Below are 20,546 nucleotides of genomic sequence, written 5' to 3' on the forward strand. Positions count from 1 at the left end.
GGCGGAGCTGAGGGGACCGTCCCCAGGGTCTCTCCAGAAGGGTGCTAGTCAATTGAAAACGGAAGCCACTTCCCCTTGGCATACAGCAGCAGCTGGGTGAGTTGCCTTTAATCCTTCCATTGTCTTCTAAGCCCTGAGCGGCAAAAACACCACTGAAGAGCCTTCTGCATTCTCAGTGGAGGCCTAACAGAACAAGCATACGGCTTCTTGGTCAGGGGAGCGCAGCCAGATTTTGGTGAATTTCTGTTGCAAGGCCAGTAAAACTGTGGACTATAGCAAAAATACCAGGAATGACCACGTTTACCAGAAGATTGCTAAAAAGCGGGTAGCCTTCAAAATTTTCCAGACTGGTGACCAGTGTAGGGACCAGATTAAGCGGCTCAAGAGTAAGTACAAGAAGAATAGAAACCAGAACCACACCTCAGGCAATTCAGCAACTTCATGCCTGTTTTATGAGGTGTTTGACCAGGTGCTGAGCACTATGTCCAGCATAGAGCTAACCGTGGTCAGCCAGGATGGTGCCTTCTGTCCCTTGAATCCAGCATGGGAACTGATGTGACCTCTCTGCAGGCTCCAAGTGAGGAGCATGAAGTGACTTTATTAAACCAGACCAGAGCAGGCTGTGGGACAGGATCAACACCAAATTCTGAGTCCATACTCAGAGGGACTGTTTGATGCCACGCACCCCTAAGGAACACCCCACTGCCAAGTTTGCAGCAAATCGAGAAGAGACAGAAGCCACCCCTAAGCCTGGTAAGTTTTTGGCTCAAAGTTTATTACTACAGTAATGGGAGGGTTTTCTGCTCCAAGGACCAATGCAACAGTTATGAGAAGGCTCAGCTACCAGTGTGTATCTGCTAATGGCAGATTGTATCCCTGACGCTTGGTGTCCCCCTCCCTTGCCCCCCTCCCACCTCATGGAGTTCCACATCCCTGAGTGATGTAGTTATACCAACCTAAGCGCCGGTGTAGACAGCACTAGTTCTCCCACCAATATAGCTACTGCCTCTTGTGGAGATGAAATTATTAAGCCTCTGCCATGTACATTGGCCAAACCTGACAGTCTCTATGTAAAAGAATAAATAGACACAAAACAGACATCAAGAATTATAATGTTCAAAAACCCTTCAATCTTCCTGGTCACTCAATTACAGACCTAAAAGTCGCAATAACACAACAAAAAACCATCAAAAACAGACTCCAACGAGAGACTGCTGAATTGGAATTAATTTGCAAACTGGACACCATTAAATTACGCTTGAATAAAGACTGGGAGTGGATGGGTCATTACACAAAGTAAAACTATTTCCCCATGTTTATTTCCCCCCCTACTGTTCCTCACAAATTCTTGTCAACTGCTGGAAATGGCCCATCTTGATTATCACTACAAAAGGTTTTTTTCCTCTCCTGCTGGTAATAGCTCACCTTACCTGATCACTCTCATTATAGTGTGTATGATAACACCCATTGTTTCATGTTCTCTGTATGTATAAATATCTTCTTACTATTTGTTCCATTCTATGCATCCGATGAAGTGGGCTGTAGCCCACGAAAGCTTATGCTCAAATAAATGTATTAGTCTCTAAGGTGCCACAAGTACTCCTGTTCTTTAAGCCTACAGGATAACTCTCTCCCTTTGGCTTACAGCATCTTAACTTACTCATGTTCTCCTTGAGGAGGGCAAACTGTGGGCATACGAGTCCCATCAATGGCACTGGTGCATTAGGAAACCCCATTCTCTCAAAGCCAGCAATTACCTCAGGAATGTCTTTAATGCCTGTCACCTTAGGGCAAACCATACCCCTGATTGCTTCAAAAACCTCAGCTGCCACTTTACCCACAGTTGACTTTCCCACACCAAACTGGTTGGCAACAGGAGTCTGAGGTGGCCAGTTTCCAGATGGTTATAGCAGCCTGCTTGTGGACAGGCAAGTGTGTGTCTTTACATTGGAGAGTCAGAGCAAGCTACTCATAAAGCTCCAGAAATGTGGCTTTCTTCATGCAAAAGTTCTAGACCCACTGCTGGTCATCCTATTGCTAGCTGTCTGCATGACAATTTGATCTCACTAGTCTATGCTTGTGGCCTTGTGCCAGAAGTGCTGGTCTATGTAGTGGGCATCAGCGGCTATCATGATTCTATCAAGCAGCAACTGCCAGTGCAAGTCTGCCATGCCACTATACTCTTCCTCCTCTGCCAACTTCTCCTCCTCCATCATGAAATCCATGAGGTACCTTTGATAGGACAGAAAATGCCGCCAAAATGTCCACTAGCACCTCACAGAAGCTCTACCCGTTTCATGACATAGCAGTGAAAGCCCAAGCAAGAGAAGTTCTTCAAAAGATGCCTCCTCCATGTTGCTGGCTCCAGTAGCTGGGAGTGCACAGACCAAAATGACTGCTCAGCAGACTGCATTAGCAGGCTGTTCAAACTTCCTGTAACATGGAGGGTGGGCAGTAAAGTTTTTTTCATGCAGTGCCTCACAGTCAAAGAGCTAGAGCAGCCACATTTTGGGAGGGTGCTAAGGTCTCTGGGAGATGGTTGGTTTGACTCAGGTCAGCATGCTGCAGTGTGCATGACAGGGCCCCAGGTTTGAGCCTGGGTTAGAAAAGTCTCTTAATGTAGAGTTAAGAATCAACTTAGATGCTCAAGCCCAGAGTTCTCTAATACGGGTCAGCTTACTCAAGTCCCACGAACCCTGGGCCTACATTGCAGTGTAGAGAAACTTTGTGTGACCTGTGGAGTGGCAAGAATTTGGCATTCTCTTTCCTAGGCTTCAGAGTAGCAGCCGTGTTAGTCTGTATTTGCAAAAAGAAAAGGAGTACTTGTAGCTCACGAAAGCTTATGCTCTAATAAATTTGTTAGTCTCTAAGGTGCCACAAGTACTCCTTTTCTTTTTCCTAGGCTTGTCTCACTGACCTTTAAACACACTAAGGGCTAGTCTACACTGGCAACACTAAAGTGCTGCTGTGGCAGCGCTTTAAGGTGGCTTGTGTAGTCATAGCAGAGCACTGGGAGAGAGGTCTCCCAGCGCTCTAAAAAAACCATCTCCACAAGGGGCGTAGCTACCAGCAGTGAGAGCCTGCTCCCAGTTTTTCACACCCCTGAGCGAGAAAGTTGCAGCACTGTAAAGTGCCAGTGTAGACAAGCTGTAAGTTATTTATTTGCTATCTCAGAGGTAAGCAGCCCAATGTATTGGATCATTGAGAAGGTCTCTTGGTAGCTTGATGCTTTGTTTCTAAATAAATCCATCTACTTTGGGGAACTAAAGCTCCATTGTATCTTGAGGTTTTGGTGACACTGACAAATGAGTCAAGGTTTGCTCTTTGTTTATGATGTCACCTGAATCTCTTTGTTGATTTATAGTCTTTACTGTATGTAGATACTATTTATAAAATGAGCATTACAAAAGGAGGTATTAAATTGTCTGACAGTTTCCAAGGATACTGGTAACCAGACATGTGTAAATACTCATTTGCAGTGTATTTAAATACTCTAGCCCAGTGGTTCTCAAAGCCGGTTTGCCGCTTGTTCAGGGAAAGCCCCTGGCGGACCGGACCGGTTTGTTTATCTGCCGCGTCCGCAGGTTTGGCCGATCGTGGCTCCCACTGGACGCGGTTCGCCGCTCCAGGCCAATGGGGGCTGCAAGAAGGGCGGCCAGCATGTCCCTTGGCCCGTGCCACTTCCCTGAACAAGCGGCGGACCGGCTTTGAGAACCACTGCTCTAGCCAAGTCTTTGGGTCATTAATCCTATGAAAAGGCAGAGACAAAAATAGTAGGAAAAATAGTTTTAAAATATTTTCCCTCTGTTTTATTTTTTTTTATAGTATATTTGTTTTCCAGTGATTAAAAACTGCAAGCTTTGAAAAAGTGAGTGGGGAAAAATTACATCTGAAGCCCAGGGCCGGCCTTAGGGAAAATGGCGCCCTGGGTGGACTTTGTAATGGCACCTCCCCCCATTGCCCCTGATCCCCTAGCTCCCCATTCCTCCTTTGCCCCAACCTCTCACCCCCCCGCACCCTTAACCCTGCACTGTGCCCCCTTTGCCCCAACCCCTACACCTCCCTCCTGCACCCCTGCCCCCAATCCCTATGCTGTGCTCCCTGCGATGTTATTGACATGAACTGTGACCATATAGATCATTGTTGCAACCAGGGTCCTATGGTTGCACCAGGTCTTGTACAAAGGAGGTCAAGTGGGGTCTCTATGGAAAGGTTATAGTTTGCTGGTTATGATTATGCTCTCTGTATGTGTGTATCATTTTTGTATTTGAAGTTATGAATATTGGCTATGTACTTGTATCTCAATGTGTTTGATTCTAAGTAGCCTCAGTGAAGCATTTGGTTAGCTTCTTGAGAAAGGACTATTCCCAGTAAGTGCCCAATCAAGAAACACTTAACCGACAATGGATTCTTGAAGACGCCAATCCACATCTGAGCTTTCCTGGGAACATTCAAACTAACGTAAACAATGGCGTTGGCCTGCAAAAAGCTGAATCATTCATGGACGTGTGACTTGCCCAGGTGGCTACAAACTCCATCTTGTTGCTGTGACTTTGCACAGAAGAACAAAGGGATTTCCATCCACAAGAGAGAGAATATAAAAGGCCCTGGAAGCCTCTCCATTTTGTCTTCAGCTGGCTCAAGAGATGGCCTCTCCACCCCCAAGAGATGCCTGAAAGAAACTGGAAAAAAGGAGAGTAACACGGGGATGTGAGTGATTGCTGGACCCAGACTAGGAAGGAGTCCAGTCTGTGGAAGAAGCTTATTGGAACGTCTCTGAGGGTGAGATTTACTTGTATTCAGTTTCTTAAATGTATTAGGCTTAGACTTCTGTGTTTTGTTTTATTTTGTTTGGTAACTTACTTTGTTCTGTCTGTTATTACTTGGAACCACTTAAATCCTACTTTCTATACTTAATAAAATCACTTTTGCTTATTAATTAACCCAGAGTAAGTGATTAATACCTGAGGGAGTAAACAGGTGAGCATCTCTCTCTATCAGTGTTATAGAGGGCAGACAATTTTTTAGTTTACCCTGTATAAGCTTTATACAGAGTACAATAAATTTATTTGGGGTTTGGATGCCATTGGGTGTCTGGGTGCTGGAGACAGGAGCACTTCTTAAGCTGTTTTCAGTTAAGTCTGCAGTTTTGGGGCCGTGGTTCAGACCCTGAGTCTGTGTTGGAGCAGACTGGAGTGTTTGGCTCAACAAGGCAGGGTTCTGGAGGTCCAAAATGGCAGAGAAAACAGGCACAGAGGTAGTCTCAGCACATCATGTGACAGTCCCAAGGGGGTTTCTCAAACAGAAAAGGAGTACTTGTGGCACCTTAGAGACTAACACATTTATTAGAGCATAAGCTTTCGTGAGCTACAGCTCACTTCATCGGATGCATTCGGTGGAAAATACAGTGGGGAGATTTATTTCCACACACAGAGAACATGAAACAATGGGTTTTATCATACACCATTAATTTTGGTAGAGTTACTCCAAGGAAGAATATGGTCCAATATGTCTAACCATACTTGAAAATTTAAGATTTTGTTAGAGGAGTTTTTTAAAATATCACATTAAAGACATTTTTTAAAAATTATTTCATTTGACAAATGGAATGTAAAGAACATTCTGCAAAAGCCACTTCAGGAAAGGCAGGTATACTGGATTCCTACACTTCTTGGGTATCTGAAGGTATGTGGGGGTATAAGATAAAACTGCACAACATGTCTTATACTATTTCTTATGCTTAGTCTCATTTCTTTATACATATGCAAAATATGTTAATAATTATAGTTGAAATTTTCAATGAGTAAGAATTTTTAAAAAGTAAGTTTCCACAGCAACTGTAACTTGGGCTTGTAATTGTGAGGCATTTTGTATTATTGTATATAGTGCTAGACTTTATGTAGGAGTGGATTAAGATAGAACCTTGATATCCATGTTTTACGATCAAAGAAATATCAGTAACTGGGAGGAGTACAGCTGATTGATGCAAACCTGGTGCCTACTGGGGTGGGCTGGGCTTGGCAGGAAGATCAAGAATTTATAGGTAAGAGGAAGATAAATCAATCCTGAGTGGCTGGCAGGACTAGTGGGAGAATCTGTTGTGCAGGTGTGCAGTCTGGGAGGATGAGACATTTTGGATGACGTTTGGCTTGAAGCCAGAACCTGTAGGGCAATGCAGATGTATTGGGGGCCTTAAAATGTGGGGTGATCCAGGCCCTATTTAGCCTTATATCCAGAAGTGAATTAAACATCTGTAGTGTAGTTGTTATGATTGCTGTGAAAACCATAATTTTGAATTTTATGGTACCTGTGCATTTGAAATCATATGTGTTTTTTGGACTGAATTTGCTTGGTTTTGTGTGTGGGAATAAAAGACTGAATCCAGTAGTTGCACAGATGTGTTTATTTCAGTCTGAAATGAGAGAAGCAAAAATGGTCACACACTTAAGTAAATGCACTAGCTAATGTGATGGGTTTGGTCACAGAGACCCCATTGAGGTTGTCACCTGGTGTACTAGAATTACCTCTGAGCCTGTTTTCCATTGCCAGCTTGGGATTCCAGAACCCTGCCTTGTTGAGCCAGACACGCTAGTCTGCTGCAACACAGACCCAGATCTGGTCCACACCCCCAAAGCTACAGACTTTAACTAAAAACTGCTCAGCAAGTCACCTATCTCCAGCACCCAGACACCCAGTTCCCAATGGGATCCAACCCCCAAATAAATCCATTTTACTCTGTATAAAGCTTATACAGGGTAAACTAATAAATTGTCCGCCCTCTATAACACTGATAGAGAGAGATGCTCACCTGTTTGCTCCCTCAGGTATTAATCATTTACTCTGGGTTAATTAATAAACAAAAGTGATTTTATTAAGTATAAAAAGTAGGATTTAAGTGGTTCCAGATAATAACAGACAGAACAAGGTAAGTTACCAAGCAAAATAAAACAAAACACAGAAGTCTAAGCCTAATACATTTAAGAAACTGAATACAAGTAAATCTCACCCTCAGAGACGTTCCAATAAGCTTCTTTCACAGACTAGACTCATTTCTAGACTGGGCACAATCCTTTCCCCTGGTACAGACCTTGTTAGTTCCAGCTCAGGTGGTAATTAGGGGATGTCTCATGACTGGCAGCCCCCTTTGTTCTCTTCCACCCCCTTTTATATTTTTGGCACAAGGCAGGAAACCTTTCTCTCTCTCTGGGTTCCCACCCTTGCTTCTAAATGGAAAAGCACCAGATTTAAGATGGATTCCAGTATGTCACATGTCCTGTGAGACTTCATTAAGCGGTGGCTGGCACCCACATATATAGGAAGGCTTACAAGTAATTTACATTTACAACCAATTGTGCTAATTAATGGGAGCCATCAAGATTCCATGCCACCATTAATGGCCCACACTTTGTTTGCTTTATGATAGGTTTCAGAGTAGCAGCCGTGTTAGTCTGTATTCGCAAAAAGAAAAGGAGTACTTGTGGCACCTTAGAGACTAACAAATTTATTTGAGCATAAGCTTTCGTGAGCTACAGTTCACTTAATAAAATGCATCCGGTGAAGTGAGCTGTAGCTCACGAAAGCTTATGCTCAAATAAATTTGTTAGTCTCTAAGGTGCCACAAGTACTCCTTTTCTTTTTGTTTGCATTGTTATAGTAGGACTTCAGAGTAATACTTTATATTTCTAGCTTCAGATACAAGAATGACACGTTCATGTAAATAGGATGAACACACTCAGTAGATTATAAGCTTTGTAATGATACCTTACAAGAGACTTTTTGCATAAAGCATATTCCAGTTACATTATATTTAAACTCATAAGCATATTTCCATAAAACATATGGAGTGCAATGTTACACGCAGTATATTACATGCGTATCTGGAGCTCTGCAACTTGTTATACATGTATATTCCACCTATTTTGCATAGCTTCTGTTTATTTCAATATGTGAGTTAATTTTCTACATAGGAAAGGGAAAATGAGAGAGATACCTTTGGTCAGTTCCCAAGACCCTAACGGGAAAAAGGGGACACTAAAGTATTTGTCCATGCCCACATGAATGCATCCGAATGCATCCGATGAAGTGAGCTGTAGCTCGCGAAAGCTTATGCTCAAATAAATTTGTTAGTCTCTAAGGTGCCACAAGCACTCCTTTTCTTTTTGCGAATACAGACTAACACGGCTGCTACTCTGAATTCTGTTAAAGGAACACTGTTAAGGTTTGCAGGGATCAGATTTCACTTTTCTTTATAAATCTGTTTACCAAGTCCATTCAGTTTTGTTTTTCCAAAACAAATGATACGGTGATCTTTATTTTTTAAAAATGATGCTAGTAGTCAGGAGTAACTTCCATAACAGACAAGAATGCATGTGTCATGGAGTCAAAAAAAGCTTGCTCAGGAAACAGAATTCATATTAACGTTTTAAGGCAGGAAAAGGCTATATTACAAATTGGAGACATGGTTAAAACAGAGTTCAGCTCGGTCTGTACTGTAAGACTGTATTTTAAATACCATAGAATCATAGGACTGGAAAGAACCTTCAGAGGTCATCTAGTCCAGTCCCCTGAAGGGAAACTGCCATGTAATTCAGTCTCCTGCCTCAGTTGATTTTATAGTGTAGACAAGACAGGAAGTTACTTTGAAGCATGAACCTAACAAGTATTTTGTCCATACTAAACATTTTGACATGGCTGTGTTACAAAACTGTGCTAAAATAGGCCTATGACTGGGAAAGTCTGTAGCATGATTTCTTGAAGTATGATTGGTTTAAAACAACAACAAAACCCTGACCACAGCAGACCCTGGAATTGCTCAGAGAATGCTAACTACCTCCATGTTTGAAAATGGTTGTCAAGCAATTGTGCTTGATAGCAACTACTTCTGAATATGGTTGTAGCTATCTTTGTTCTATTTCAGTGGAAGCAGGTCTATATATAATTTGATTTAGTCTATTTGGCTGTGACAACATATGAACCTCAATGGTTTAACAACTGAGGATCTGAAAGTAAAAGTTATATTTTTGCTAGATTTATTTTTAATAGAAATGAGTTTGCAATTAAGGATTGGAACACAGTCCTTTCCATAGGTCACCAGTACAAACCCAGCTCAGGTTGGTAATAACTTTGCCATAATTGTTGGCAATATCAACAGAGTCCAGTGACAGACTGGGCCCACAGACAACTTTTCTCTTCTTCCTAGAGGCAGTTCTTGAATTGGGAAATAGATGATCTTGTTAATAGCCTGGTTTCTGTTGGTTGAAAATGATGGATCGTATCAGTTTTCCCCTAATTCAGGCCTGGAGAGGTGGTCTCTCCACATCAGAGTTGAGAGCATTGGTAGGTCAGCATGGGCCAGCTTGCACAGCTGTAGCTAGTTATGCACCTATTCCATTTGCAAGCTCTAAACTGGCACACACATTTTAAAACTATATTAATTGGGGTAATAAATAAGAGAAGTGTGGGTCTTGCTTAAAACCATTCACTTCTGGCTGAGTGTGACAGCATGAGTTTTGAAAGAATCTTCTCATGGGGAGGCTTTGTTTCACGCTCCCGCATACGTGCATGAAGATGCATATGTCTAGCTATCTATAGCTTCATAGAGAGACCAATAATTAGTCTAGAGGAATTGTTTTTCTTCCTTCCTCTCCTGCGGCTGCAGCAAAAAGCACAAGGGTGTGGGTCTGCGTGTGTGAATGTGTGTGATACGTGCCTAGCTGCCCTATGCTCCATAGCCGCCCCGCCTTCCGTTGTACTGTACACTGAAACACGTGCAAGGGGAGCCCGCCCAGGACGGCTGGAGAAAACATCAGAAGGAGTCAATCCCCGCACAAGGGGGCGGGTTGAACTGCATGTGCTCCTGTTTGTGTACGTGCAGGAGCCGGTTTCCAGCAGAGAGGGAGGGGAGTTCAGGCTGGAGGTTCCCTTTTAGAGCTTGCACGGCGTCTGACTTGTGCTACATGCACTAGACAGAATCGGGGACAGGCGAGCTGGGCTTCTCCATTCGCCGCACCGCAGCAGCCGTCCCAGAACATTGGGAGTAAATAGTCCTCTGCCGAAAAGAGACAATGTGGATGATGCTGGATTGCAGCTCAGAGGTGAGGCTGAGGTTGCGCGGTTGTTTCTATGCACTGTTAGAAGTCCAGGTGTTGAGTTGTTTGAAATGTAGTTTTACCACTATTGGCTAAACCCAAATCCCACTGATGTCAGTAGGATTTTGCCAGAGTTTAAACCTAATAGCCTGGTTCTTTCAAGTTGAAAAGACTACGATAAAAGGACATAAACATTAAATGACTGTTGGCTTTCTGTGAAGAGGAAGATGGGGTGATACCTTCAGATTTTTCTGCTACTGTATCATTTATCTTTCAGGTCTAAGAATAATGTGAAGCTAAATGTATTTTTAAAACACTTGTTTCCCCCCCCTGTAGCCTGACGGCTTGAGCCTCCTGCTTGAGGCGGGGGCTGGGGTGAATGCACCTGCAGATACCTTTGGTCAGTCCCCAGCTCACTTGGCTGCTTGTGGAGGACAAGCTTTTTTCCTACTCTGGCAACTGCAAACAGGAGCTAATCTGAACCAACAGGTACAAGTAATGCCTTTTTGTTTCTTTTGGACTGCCTTATTTAAATGAGGCATGTTATTTGTATGAAAGGTATATTGTTTATGTAAATTTTTAGTTGTCACAGATTTGATGAGATATACAGACTAGTTGCCTGTGATTATTTGTTGCATCTCATCTATACAAACAATTTATTACATGAAAACAGGTGTCCTTTGTATGAAACATCTCTTCCCCAGTCCTCAATCAAAATCAGTTGTAAACACTTTCAAAATAGACTCTTCCTCATATAAAATGTACTTTAAAATTCATTCTGGTTATTGTGTTTGGATTGTTTTGTAGATATATAGGACCCCTGTCAAATCTGAAACTTTGCCTCCTGATTTGCACATGGGAGAGAACTTTAGTGTCCCCTTTTTCCTGTTAGGGTCTTGGGAACAAGAAAAGGAGTACTTGTGGCACCTTAGAGACTAACAAATGTATTTGAGCATAAGCTTTATTATATTTGAGGGACGTGAAAACAGTTTCTGACCCTTCTCTGCTACATAGCCACATTCATTCACTAATCAGCGTAGCAGGATCTTCCAGCACTTGAAGTGAGCTGTAGCTCACGAAAGCTTATGCTCAAATAAATTTGTTAGTGTCTAAGGTGCCACAAGTACTCCTTTATTTTTTGCGAATACAGACTAACACAGCTGCTTCTCTGAAACCGGTCTTGGGAACGTTCACATAATCTCCTTCCAGGTCTGTTAAGGAGTCACACTTATTTCAATAGCAGAAATTTTGGTGATTTGCTTGTATCTCTGCACTTTGCTATGAATGGTGCCGTTACTTCCTACCTCTGTGTTTTGCTGGAAGATCCTGCTATGTTGATTAGTGAATGAATGTGGATATGTAGCAGAGGAGGGTCAGAAACTGTTTTCACGTCCCTCAAATATTTCAAGTGTTCAAATTTGTTTTCCTCTCTCAGATCATGATGAAAAGTCAATCTCAAATTTTCAGAGACCAAAATGTTTTCAGATCAGGTCAGTGTTTTGATAACTTCAAAACATTTTCTTTTGATTTGACCTTTACAGCTTCTTTTTGTAGTTTAATTAGCTTAAATTTCTACAGGAAAAGTCATTCTGAATTGAAAAAACAGGAATTTTCATTTTGAAAGTGTCAAACAAAAACATTTTGTTAGGTTCTAAACTTTGAGATCTGTTAAATCCAAACCTGTTTTGCGAACAGTTTTGGTTTCGATTAATTGGCATTTTCTGATATTGAAAAATTCCCAATTAACTTTGAGTACACATTTTGTATAAAAGCTATTTGAGGAGATAAAGGTTTTGCAAGAGATTTTGTATGTAATCTAACAGCTTGTTACATGAATAAAGAATATTCTAAAAATACTTAATAGCATATTATTTGTATTTAACTGGATATATACTTTTCTGACCCACCTTTCTGACTTGCCATCAAGGTTGTGTCATCTAGAGTTCTGATGTTTGTGATGGTGCTCAAACTGGTTAATCTCTCCCTGCCACTTTATTAAGTAATTATGATATACCAAGGGTGAAATTCTGTTTTGTTTTTAGGATTGCCATGGAGAAGCTCCTATTCATAAGGCAGCTAAAGTTGGGAGCTTGGAGTGTCTTGCTCTACTCGTTGCCAGTGATGCCAGAATAGAGTAAGTCAAAAACTACATTTAACTAATTCAAATATTAGCCCTCAAAGAAATTATTCATATAACTTATTCTGCTATAATCTTAACATACATAAACAAGAAATGTATGCTAATGCAGAACTTTGTTTCCTGTTCAAACTATATTGTGGTAGTTGGAATGCAGTGTGTGTGTGCATGTGCATATTTTTTAAAAAAGTGTAAAAATATGGTGCAGCCATTACAAGTATTTATCATGATAGTCCACGTACTGTACATCTATACCATTGTCTTTCAGTTTTGGTTTAGAGAAAAATCTCTTTACCACAACAGCTAAGAGGAGCTTACTGGTCATAGCTCCCTGGTTGGAGGAGCTTTCCATTTCATCTATTGGTTATACTGTTCTTACATCTTATACTTGAGACAATTTCTTTGTTCTTGATTTTTTGGTAGCTTATTTCTCTGTTTCAAATATTTGTGCACTTGAAATAAAAATATTTACTGAAGAATTAGGATGACTGCCTCATCTTGTATAATGACAGGTTTCAGAGTAGCAGCTGTGTTAGTCTGTATTCGCAAAAAGAAAAGGAGGACTTGTGGCACCTTAGAGACTAACAAATTTATTTGAGCATAAGCTTTTGTGACCTACAGCTACAGAATGCATCTGATGAAGTGAGCTGTAGCTCACGAAAGCTTATGCTCAAATAAATTTGTTAGTCTGTAAGGTGCCACAAGTACTCCTTTTCATCTTACATAGTGACAATTTGAAATTAACTGTGTGTTAACTTTTGTGTTTCAGTTTGTGCAATAATGATGGACAAACAGCAGAAGATCTTGCATGGGCTTTTGGATTTCTGGAATGTGCCAAGTTCCTCACAACTGTTAAACACACTCAAAATATGAAGCTAAGAGAACAACCTAGCTACTCACTTAAGGACAATTGTGGTTTGCCAAGAGAGGCTTCAGCTGGAAAGAAACGAGCATGTGGAATTATGGGACCCGCAAACAGAAAGAGGAGGAGATCAGATGGTATGTAGTTTATGACTACAAATCAGATACTTGGCTAGGACTGGTTTAATACATATCAGAATATTTTTAAACCAAAATCTCAGACTTTCAGTATTTAAGTACATTACCTGCATTTGTCAGTAGATATGTAGTGGTGGTGAGGCACGGCCCTTCAATGCATCCACATATACCTATGTGGTAAGGCTGCTATTCAGTCAGAATATTAATGTTGCATAGAAGAACATGCTGTCACGACATATGTATGTTCTAATAAAGGGCAAAATTACTTTTGTGCTTTGGGTCAGGGTGGATTGATTTAAATCAAAGCTATTTAAATCACTGATTTTAATCATTATTAAATCAACAAGGAGGAAAGCTTGATTTAAATAATCGCTTTTAATTCTTTTTAGTTATTTTCCTCAAAAGTTTATTCTTATTGGTTGGAACCCCTTAAAACATGTTGATTTGCAAGTAAATATAGTCTTTTTGCTAAGCAGGAGAGTATGCTATATTTATACACATTAATTTAAGTAAGCCTAAACCTTAACTACTTACTCAATTAATTTTTTCCTTGTGATTTGTGTCAATCTCTACTTGGATGGAAATTTCAAGTTCAATTAAATGCACAAAACATTTTTTTTTAAATATAAATACAACTACCTAGGTTTTAGGTAGAAAGAGAGAGTGATGCACTAAACAGCCATGCTCTACTATAGCCAAGCGTTTTGATAAATCGAGATGTATACTTCTATTTTGTAAAGTAAGCTCTTTTGTTTGAACAGATATCACGTCTTAGACTGCAGGTGGGAAAACCTGTAACCCTGAAAAGAATCTGAAATCTTCAAAAACAACATTATTGGTCTATGAACTAAGCAACCCACTATTTGATGTTCTGCTGTTTCCTTCTGAGAAGGAGGAAACCTTAATTACTTTTGCTTCTTGAAGAAGACATTTTTCTAGAATACTTGTATTCATACAGCTCTCTGTGTGTTCAATTGTAGACTATGTATAATAGGGCAGTCTCTTCTCAGGTAAATAGCAAAACCAAGTTGATACTTAGCACATACAGTGTTTCTCTCTGGCTCCAAAGTGCTGAGGAGATTAACATTTTGTTAAGTGACATTCCCTGCCTATCATGTTGTTGTGTGATATTACTGGCTGCTGTCAAATGGTTACCACACTTCACTATAGAGGGGGCTCTATGGAGCCCTAAGGATTCTGCACATCTTACTAACAAGAGCTGTCTACTTTTATGAGCAAGAGTTGCTTACATGAGTAAATGTTAAAGGACCAGCCCCTAAATTTGTAAAGCACTTCAGGAGCCTTCAGAAAGCAAAAAAACGTTATAAATATTAATTACCTTAATCTAAGTTGTCAAAATTACAATAAACTCCTTTACCTAAACTTGTCTATACAAGAATGCAGTTGAATGTGATTTACTCTTCTTCCATTTTTGATGTTTATTTAAAAAGACATTTTATACTTAATTGCAGCATAAAGAATTCAACTAGCATTTTTATTTCAGCGACTTTTGACTAACAAAACACTGTTTAAATTGAAAATAATTAAAAGTTTTCTAAAGCTTATTCATTTTATTTTAAATAAGACAGCTCTGTCTGTATCAAGTCTTAAATTCTGTATTAACATAATTTTTTCAATTGGAATTTAAATAGTTTTTGGTCGCTGAGGTAGGCAGAGATTGTAGTAAGCATCTTTGCTCCAAAAGTCTGGGCCCTTCCATCCACACCAACCCTGTACAGGAAAAAGCAAAATAAAGCCATTTCTAAAACAGTTGTGTTTAGCAGATTTGGTCCATAAGTGCTGTCATACGTTACAGTTTGTTATTTTTATTATACATATACTGAATTAACAGAACAGGTTCCATTTTTTTGACTCAAAACAGCTAGAAATTACCATGCTGTTAAAATTGAAGTCTAATAGCAACATTATCTTCTGCCTTATGTTTTGAAGGTAGTAAAGTCATATCATATACTATTTTTATTTTTAATCACATCAATTATTTTCAATCATAAAAATACTTTTTACAAAATAGTGCATACACTTAGGGTGTGGTCTTGGTCTTTACAGCATCCGAACTTAGACCCCCATTCTGCAAACATTTATGCATGTGCTTACATTTATTACAGTAATAGTTTTATTCAAATCAGTGAGACTGGTCAGGTGCTTAAAGTTGAGTGCATTTGTAAATTTCTTCAGGATTTATATTTAGAAATTAACAAATTAAGAGTATGTGAAGTTTCAATTAACTGTGGAGTTCTATAAATATGACTAGACCAGTCTCAGGACTTGAAAAATTACCAGAAACCTACCATACTAAACTTGAGGCAGATGCAAAAGTAAAGGGAGCTACCAGAATAGTTCAAGGACAGTATCTAACCTCAGCTACTGGGAAAGGAGAGCATGCTGGATGGAATTCATGCCAAAGTGCTTTCCCACCATTCAAAATCAGCCCCAGTTTAGTAGGTGTGATAAATCTGAAGCTGCCTTCCTCCTGCCTGGCTGTTAAGAAGGAGTTCTTTCTTCCCAATCTCAGAGCCTACTGCTGCCATGGTATCTGTTATTCTCCAACTCTGCCATTCCTAGAGCTTCACAATTTTTTATTATAAGATATCCCTCCTTTCTGAATAGTTCAAAATTTCTACCCCTCCTGCTGCTGACTTTTCTGGAGCAGCTGGCATAATGAAACTGATACAATTCATTGTCCTCAATTTCATATCTGCCTATAGGATAAACAGAACCTGACAAGCCTCATTAATTATACTCTGCTACTGCTTAGCTTTACTATGAGCAACAGCAGAGGAAATGGAGCCATCTGTCTGCATATTCAGGAAGATGGAATTGCATGGTTTATCTTCCAAACTATAAAGACTAGACACACCCAAATGTATCCCCAAAATTTGCATGTATTCCTTTGAAAGGGACCCTGATAGCTTTTGTCTATATCACTATAAAAGATATTTACCTAATTTCAGGGAAACTCTCTCAAATTTTTATATTAACACATATATAACCAGATATAAGAAACTCTGTTCTAGACACAAGGTGGTGGCATCAGGGATATTCAGTCCCGAGGCAAGTAGGGAGCATTCCTTCTTACTGTGTTTTTTAAAAAAAAAAAAAAAAAGTGTTCTCCCAAACACTGCATCTCTTCAGAGTCATTAAGCTCTACAGGCTAGAGGTAAGGGTATGCTGTACTGGTACATTCACCTGGCCTCTGGGCTGGCCACCAGGTGGAATCAGCATTTTTCTTTTAGTGATAGTGTCCTTCTTCAGTCCAGGGACTGAGCAAACTCAGTAGGGCTGAATTATATATAAACTAACCCTATCCTCTAAAGGGCTGAAAGAAGTTTATTCCCAAATCTACATTTTTTTTTTTTTTTTTTTTTTTAACAAAGACTACTTTTAAGAGAAATTAATTATGCAAGTAAAAAAATAATTACAGTGCTATCTCTCCAACACTGGTCATGCCATATAACCATTTATTAATGTCATAAGTAGAAATTAAATGAAGTTAAAAATCTTACCTTTTCCAAGATAATATTCAGATCTTCTGCACCAGTGTAATGTGGGTCTAGAATCAGAAATTTTATGTGTCCTGTAACCTCATTCCATGCCACTCCTAGTATTGTGTGAGCCAGAACGCCTCCACCTGGATTGGAGAAAATATATGCTCTTTCTAAGACTTTGTACAGTTTGACTTATTTTTTGCACACATACATATGTTAATACTTTCTATTAGCTGACAGATCTATGAATAAAGTTTCATTCTCTAGGCTATGAAAAATAGTAGGGTAACTGCATCGTGTGAGATCCTTCATGGAATATGATAGCCAAAATAAGGACAAAGTTGTAAAACCAGAGTAGTTATTACCACAAAAATAATTTTACTTAAGAATTTGATCTCAGTCTCTCCCAATTCAGCAGTATTATGATCCCACCCTACCAGCTGAAGACATGAACATTTTGAATACAGCAGTTATGTCCAGTCTATATAGAAATGGTCAGTTCTAGAAGAGGACCCCAGTCTGAGAAACTTCCTCAAAAAAATATAATTGTTAATTTGTGAGCAATAAATCAAAAGAGGAGAAAAAGAAGGGATACGGTATGTATAACCAGAGCACAACAGTGTTTTGTTACTAGATACTAAGGTTAACACACACAAGTCTAAAATGTTAAAACGATGAGATTAGGTGTAAAGTCCATAAAGGTAAATACCACTTGTCTATTTCTCACCTCTCCAACAGTTTAGGCTACAAGCTGGGTGACTAGACTGAGTTAAGGAGGGACTAGAAGAAACCAAATAATATGCAAGTATTTCCTTTCTACTTCATGCCCCAGGTCATTCTGGACATTAAGAATTTCAAAATCAAATACATTAGAGTGAGTACTGAGAACCACTTGCCATGGTAACCCTTGAAAAATCTTCCTGATTGCAGCATACCTCCTCCAAAGATGGCATCTGTAAATGCCTCAAGATCTCCCTATAATAGCAAGAAAGGATGTTTAGGTGGCCTTGCATAATCTCAGTGGGGAAGTACCTCCCTACCTGGTTAAAGGTACACGATCCAGCACACTGCCAGAATGGTCCAAGACACCTGGGGGAGAGGCACCACTTTTAGCTTGGTAGCTTTCCTTAATTAATTCTCTCAACAATCTTGCCACAGAAGCTTTGGAAGTCATGAGCTTTTTTTCTTAGTATCTCCATACAGGATGAAAATCACTAGACAGATGTAGTTTAGAGGAAGTAATAAGTTTCAGAACCGATCTAACCATCACTGTTTCCATAGGTTCTCTGAGGACTTGGGAAGGAGCTGAATTTCTGAGCCAGGATGTCTGCTGTTTCCCACTCACTAGCTCAATGAAGACTAGGTGCAGGAAGAATGGTTTCTCTTACTCCAACCTGCAACAATGGGAGGGGACCTCTTGCTGAGTTGGCCCTCAGCTTTACATGTAATCATCTGATAGTCCACTTCCATAGAATACGGCTCTGATGGTTCAGTGTTATGGGGCCACAGAGATTCCACAAAAGGGAGGATAAAACGGGAGAAGACCCACAAGAAAGGCTGGGGATATCAGTATGGGGGAGGGGAAATGACCAAACTTTCAAAAATTGTTTTATTTAGGGTCCTTGAAAGCCTGCAGTTGAGGCGGACGGGGCATTTGGTGCTTCCACTAACAATGCCAAGCACACTGCACATCCAAATGGAAATTCCTTGGGATTTCTGGAATTCAGCACAGTAAAAACTAACCCTCCAGAGAAGAATTAGTAATGGTGGCGAGGGTTTTACAAGCAGAAATTAGGTTCCCTCAGAAGGGCTTACGCCAGGACTGGTAAAGCCACACGAGAATCAAAGGAAAATGTAGGCAGATGGGATATTAGTTTTCACAAGACAGATGAATTGATATGGGTTGGAAGATGCAGATTACAATGGGTCACATGCATTGAACCTATCTGAATTCCTGAGGCTGGGGTCCTTGTGAAAAGCTCTTACACTGAAGCTTCTGAAGAAAAACACAGAGACCTAAGACTGAAAACTGTAAATTTACAGAGCAATTTCTACTTGCTGCTGATTAGTGGGTAGCACTTATGGATAGTTCTAGATGGAGCAGGGAAAGAAAGATTAAAATACCAAAGGAACTTTTTAATGACAAAGCACTGCCATAGTCTGTCAGGTCAGAAAGGGCGAGAAGAAGGTAAATGCCAAAAATCAAAGCAAAAAGAATAGTTAAAAAGCATATAAAGAAGTTTCTGCCTGCTAAGAAACAGGCAACTTTATCTGTCAGCCAGAAATGACCCTCTTCTAGGAAATACATTTTGTTATAATTTTCTCTACCTTTACCTTATGATTGGGTGGGTGGTCAATATTACCCAGAGTTCAGACAGATCTGGATGACATTATAAATCCATGTCCATAAATATGTTAGGATGGGGAATAAGATTAAAATGAAAATAAGATATTTATATTAAGGCTGATTTTTAAAAAATGTTTTTCTCTACTTTTTCAAAGCACCATTCCCCTTCAGGACAGTATCAGTAAAAATTCTAATGTTCTTAAAACCCAAATGTCCTTACCTGTGTTACCAACATTTTAAATTATTAAAATATTTCAGCTGGTTTTAGGAAAGAAATTTTTGCTAAGGAATTAAAGCCAATAAAAATGCTGCTCTTTAATGCTCAAGGAAGTTAATGCTGAGCAATACAAAATAATTCTCGAATAGTGTTGTTAGTGCAGGGAGCAGACTATTTTGTAAAATCAGAGTAGCTGGCTCACCAACCGTGGAATGCAAACTTCAAAACCTATTTGTTAGTCTCTTGAATTTAGAGATCATCACTCAGACTGACCTCAGCCAGCCTGTGCTATACTAAGTTTGGGGACCTAGATCACCATGAAAAGATATCAGCCAAATCAGCTTTTTATGGTCCTTCACCTTAGAGCAGATAAAAGACAATACTAAGGTGTATACCTGAACTTGGTTAATCTTGCAATCTCCCTCGCTGCAAAGAATGTGAGGGAGATTCCCACACCTGAACCATTCTTTTTAGGTGACAAACCGAGGAACAATCCCAGATTGAGGTGTCGATAGAGGCTTCAGAACAAATTGATAAATTAAACAGTAATAAGTCACCAGAACAAGATGGCATTCACCCAAGAGTTCTGAAAAAACTCAAAATATGAAATAGCAGAACTACTAACTGTGGCATGTAACCTATCACATAAACCAGCTTATTTATCAGATGACTGGAGGATAGCTAATGTGTTGCCAATTTTTAAAAAAGGCTCCAGAGGCAATCCTGGCAATTACAGGCTGGTAAGCCTGACTTCAATACCAGGCAAACTGGTTGAAACTATAGTAAAGAACAGAATTATCAGACACACAGATGAACATGATTTGTTGGATAAGAGTCAACAGGGCTTTTGTAAAGGGAAAGCATGCCTCACCAATCTATTAGAATTCTTTGAGGATGTCAGCAAGCATGTGGACAAGGGTGATCCAGTGAATATACTGTTCTTGGACTTTCAAAAAGCCTTTGAGAAAGTCCCTCACTAAAGGCTCTTAAGCAAAGTAAGCAGTCATGGAATAAGAGGAAGGTCCTCTTATGGATCAGTGACTGGTTAAAAGACAGGAAACAAAAAGGGTAGGAATAATTGGTCAGTTTTCAGAATAGAGAGAGGTAAATAGTGGGGTCCTCCAGGGATCTGTACAGGAAGCAGTGCTTTTCAACATATTCATAAATTATCTGGAAAAAGGGGTAAACACAGGTGGCAAAGTCTGCAGATGATACAAAATAAATCAAGACTGTTAAGTCCACAGCTGGCTGC

General features: G+C 39.9%; 2 protein-coding genes across 21 annotated transcripts in view; one reads left to right on the plus strand and one right to left on the minus strand.

Annotated features, from left to right (window-relative positions):
- Window positions 1–9,502: 9,502 nt before the first annotated feature.
- On the plus strand, window positions 9,503–18,567 carry ANKRD37 (ankyrin repeat domain 37). Of its 2 annotated transcripts, none has more exons than XM_038400764.2 (5): window positions 9,503–10,094; window positions 10,425–10,577; window positions 12,131–12,222; window positions 12,995–13,224; window positions 13,986–16,328. In XM_038400764.2, exons 1-5 carry the CDS (start codon window positions 10,065–10,067, stop codon window positions 13,997–13,999), a joined length of 519 nt encoding a protein of 172 aa, XP_038256692.1. In that variant the 5' UTR covers window positions 9,503–10,064; the 3' UTR covers window positions 14,000–16,328. The 2 variants fall into 2 exon arrangements, with proteins under 2 accessions (XP_038256692.1, XP_038256691.1); XM_038400763.2 differs by lacking the exon at window positions 13,986–16,328 and adding an exon at window positions 18,012–18,567 and having other exon boundaries at window positions 9,820–10,094.
- Window positions 13,581–20,546, minus strand: part of UFSP2 (UFM1 specific peptidase 2) — a 29,287-nt gene continuing 22,321 nt past the window's right edge. For 15 of the 19 annotated variants that reach the window (XM_038400738.2, XM_038400744.2, XM_043513607.1 and 12 more), the window contains 2 exons: window positions 16,749–16,873; window positions 14,583–14,955 (listed from right to left, as the gene is read on the minus strand). In XM_038400738.2, the coding sequence (XP_038256666.1) occupies window positions 14,869–14,955; window positions 16,749–16,873 (212 nt within the window). In that variant the 3' untranslated portion in view covers window positions 14,583–14,868. Of the gene's footprint in view, window positions 14,956–16,186; window positions 16,321–16,748; window positions 16,874–20,546 lie in introns of all 19 variants that reach the window. The other 4 variants (XM_043513604.1, XM_038400737.2, XM_038400736.2 and 1 more) reach the window with 2 other exon arrangements.

The sequence above is a fragment of the Dermochelys coriacea genome, chromosome 4, assembly GCF_009764565.3.
Source record: "Dermochelys coriacea isolate rDerCor1 chromosome 4, rDerCor1.pri.v4, whole genome shotgun sequence".
NCBI classification, from domain to species: domain Eukaryota; kingdom Metazoa; phylum Chordata; order Testudines; family Dermochelyidae; genus Dermochelys; species Dermochelys coriacea.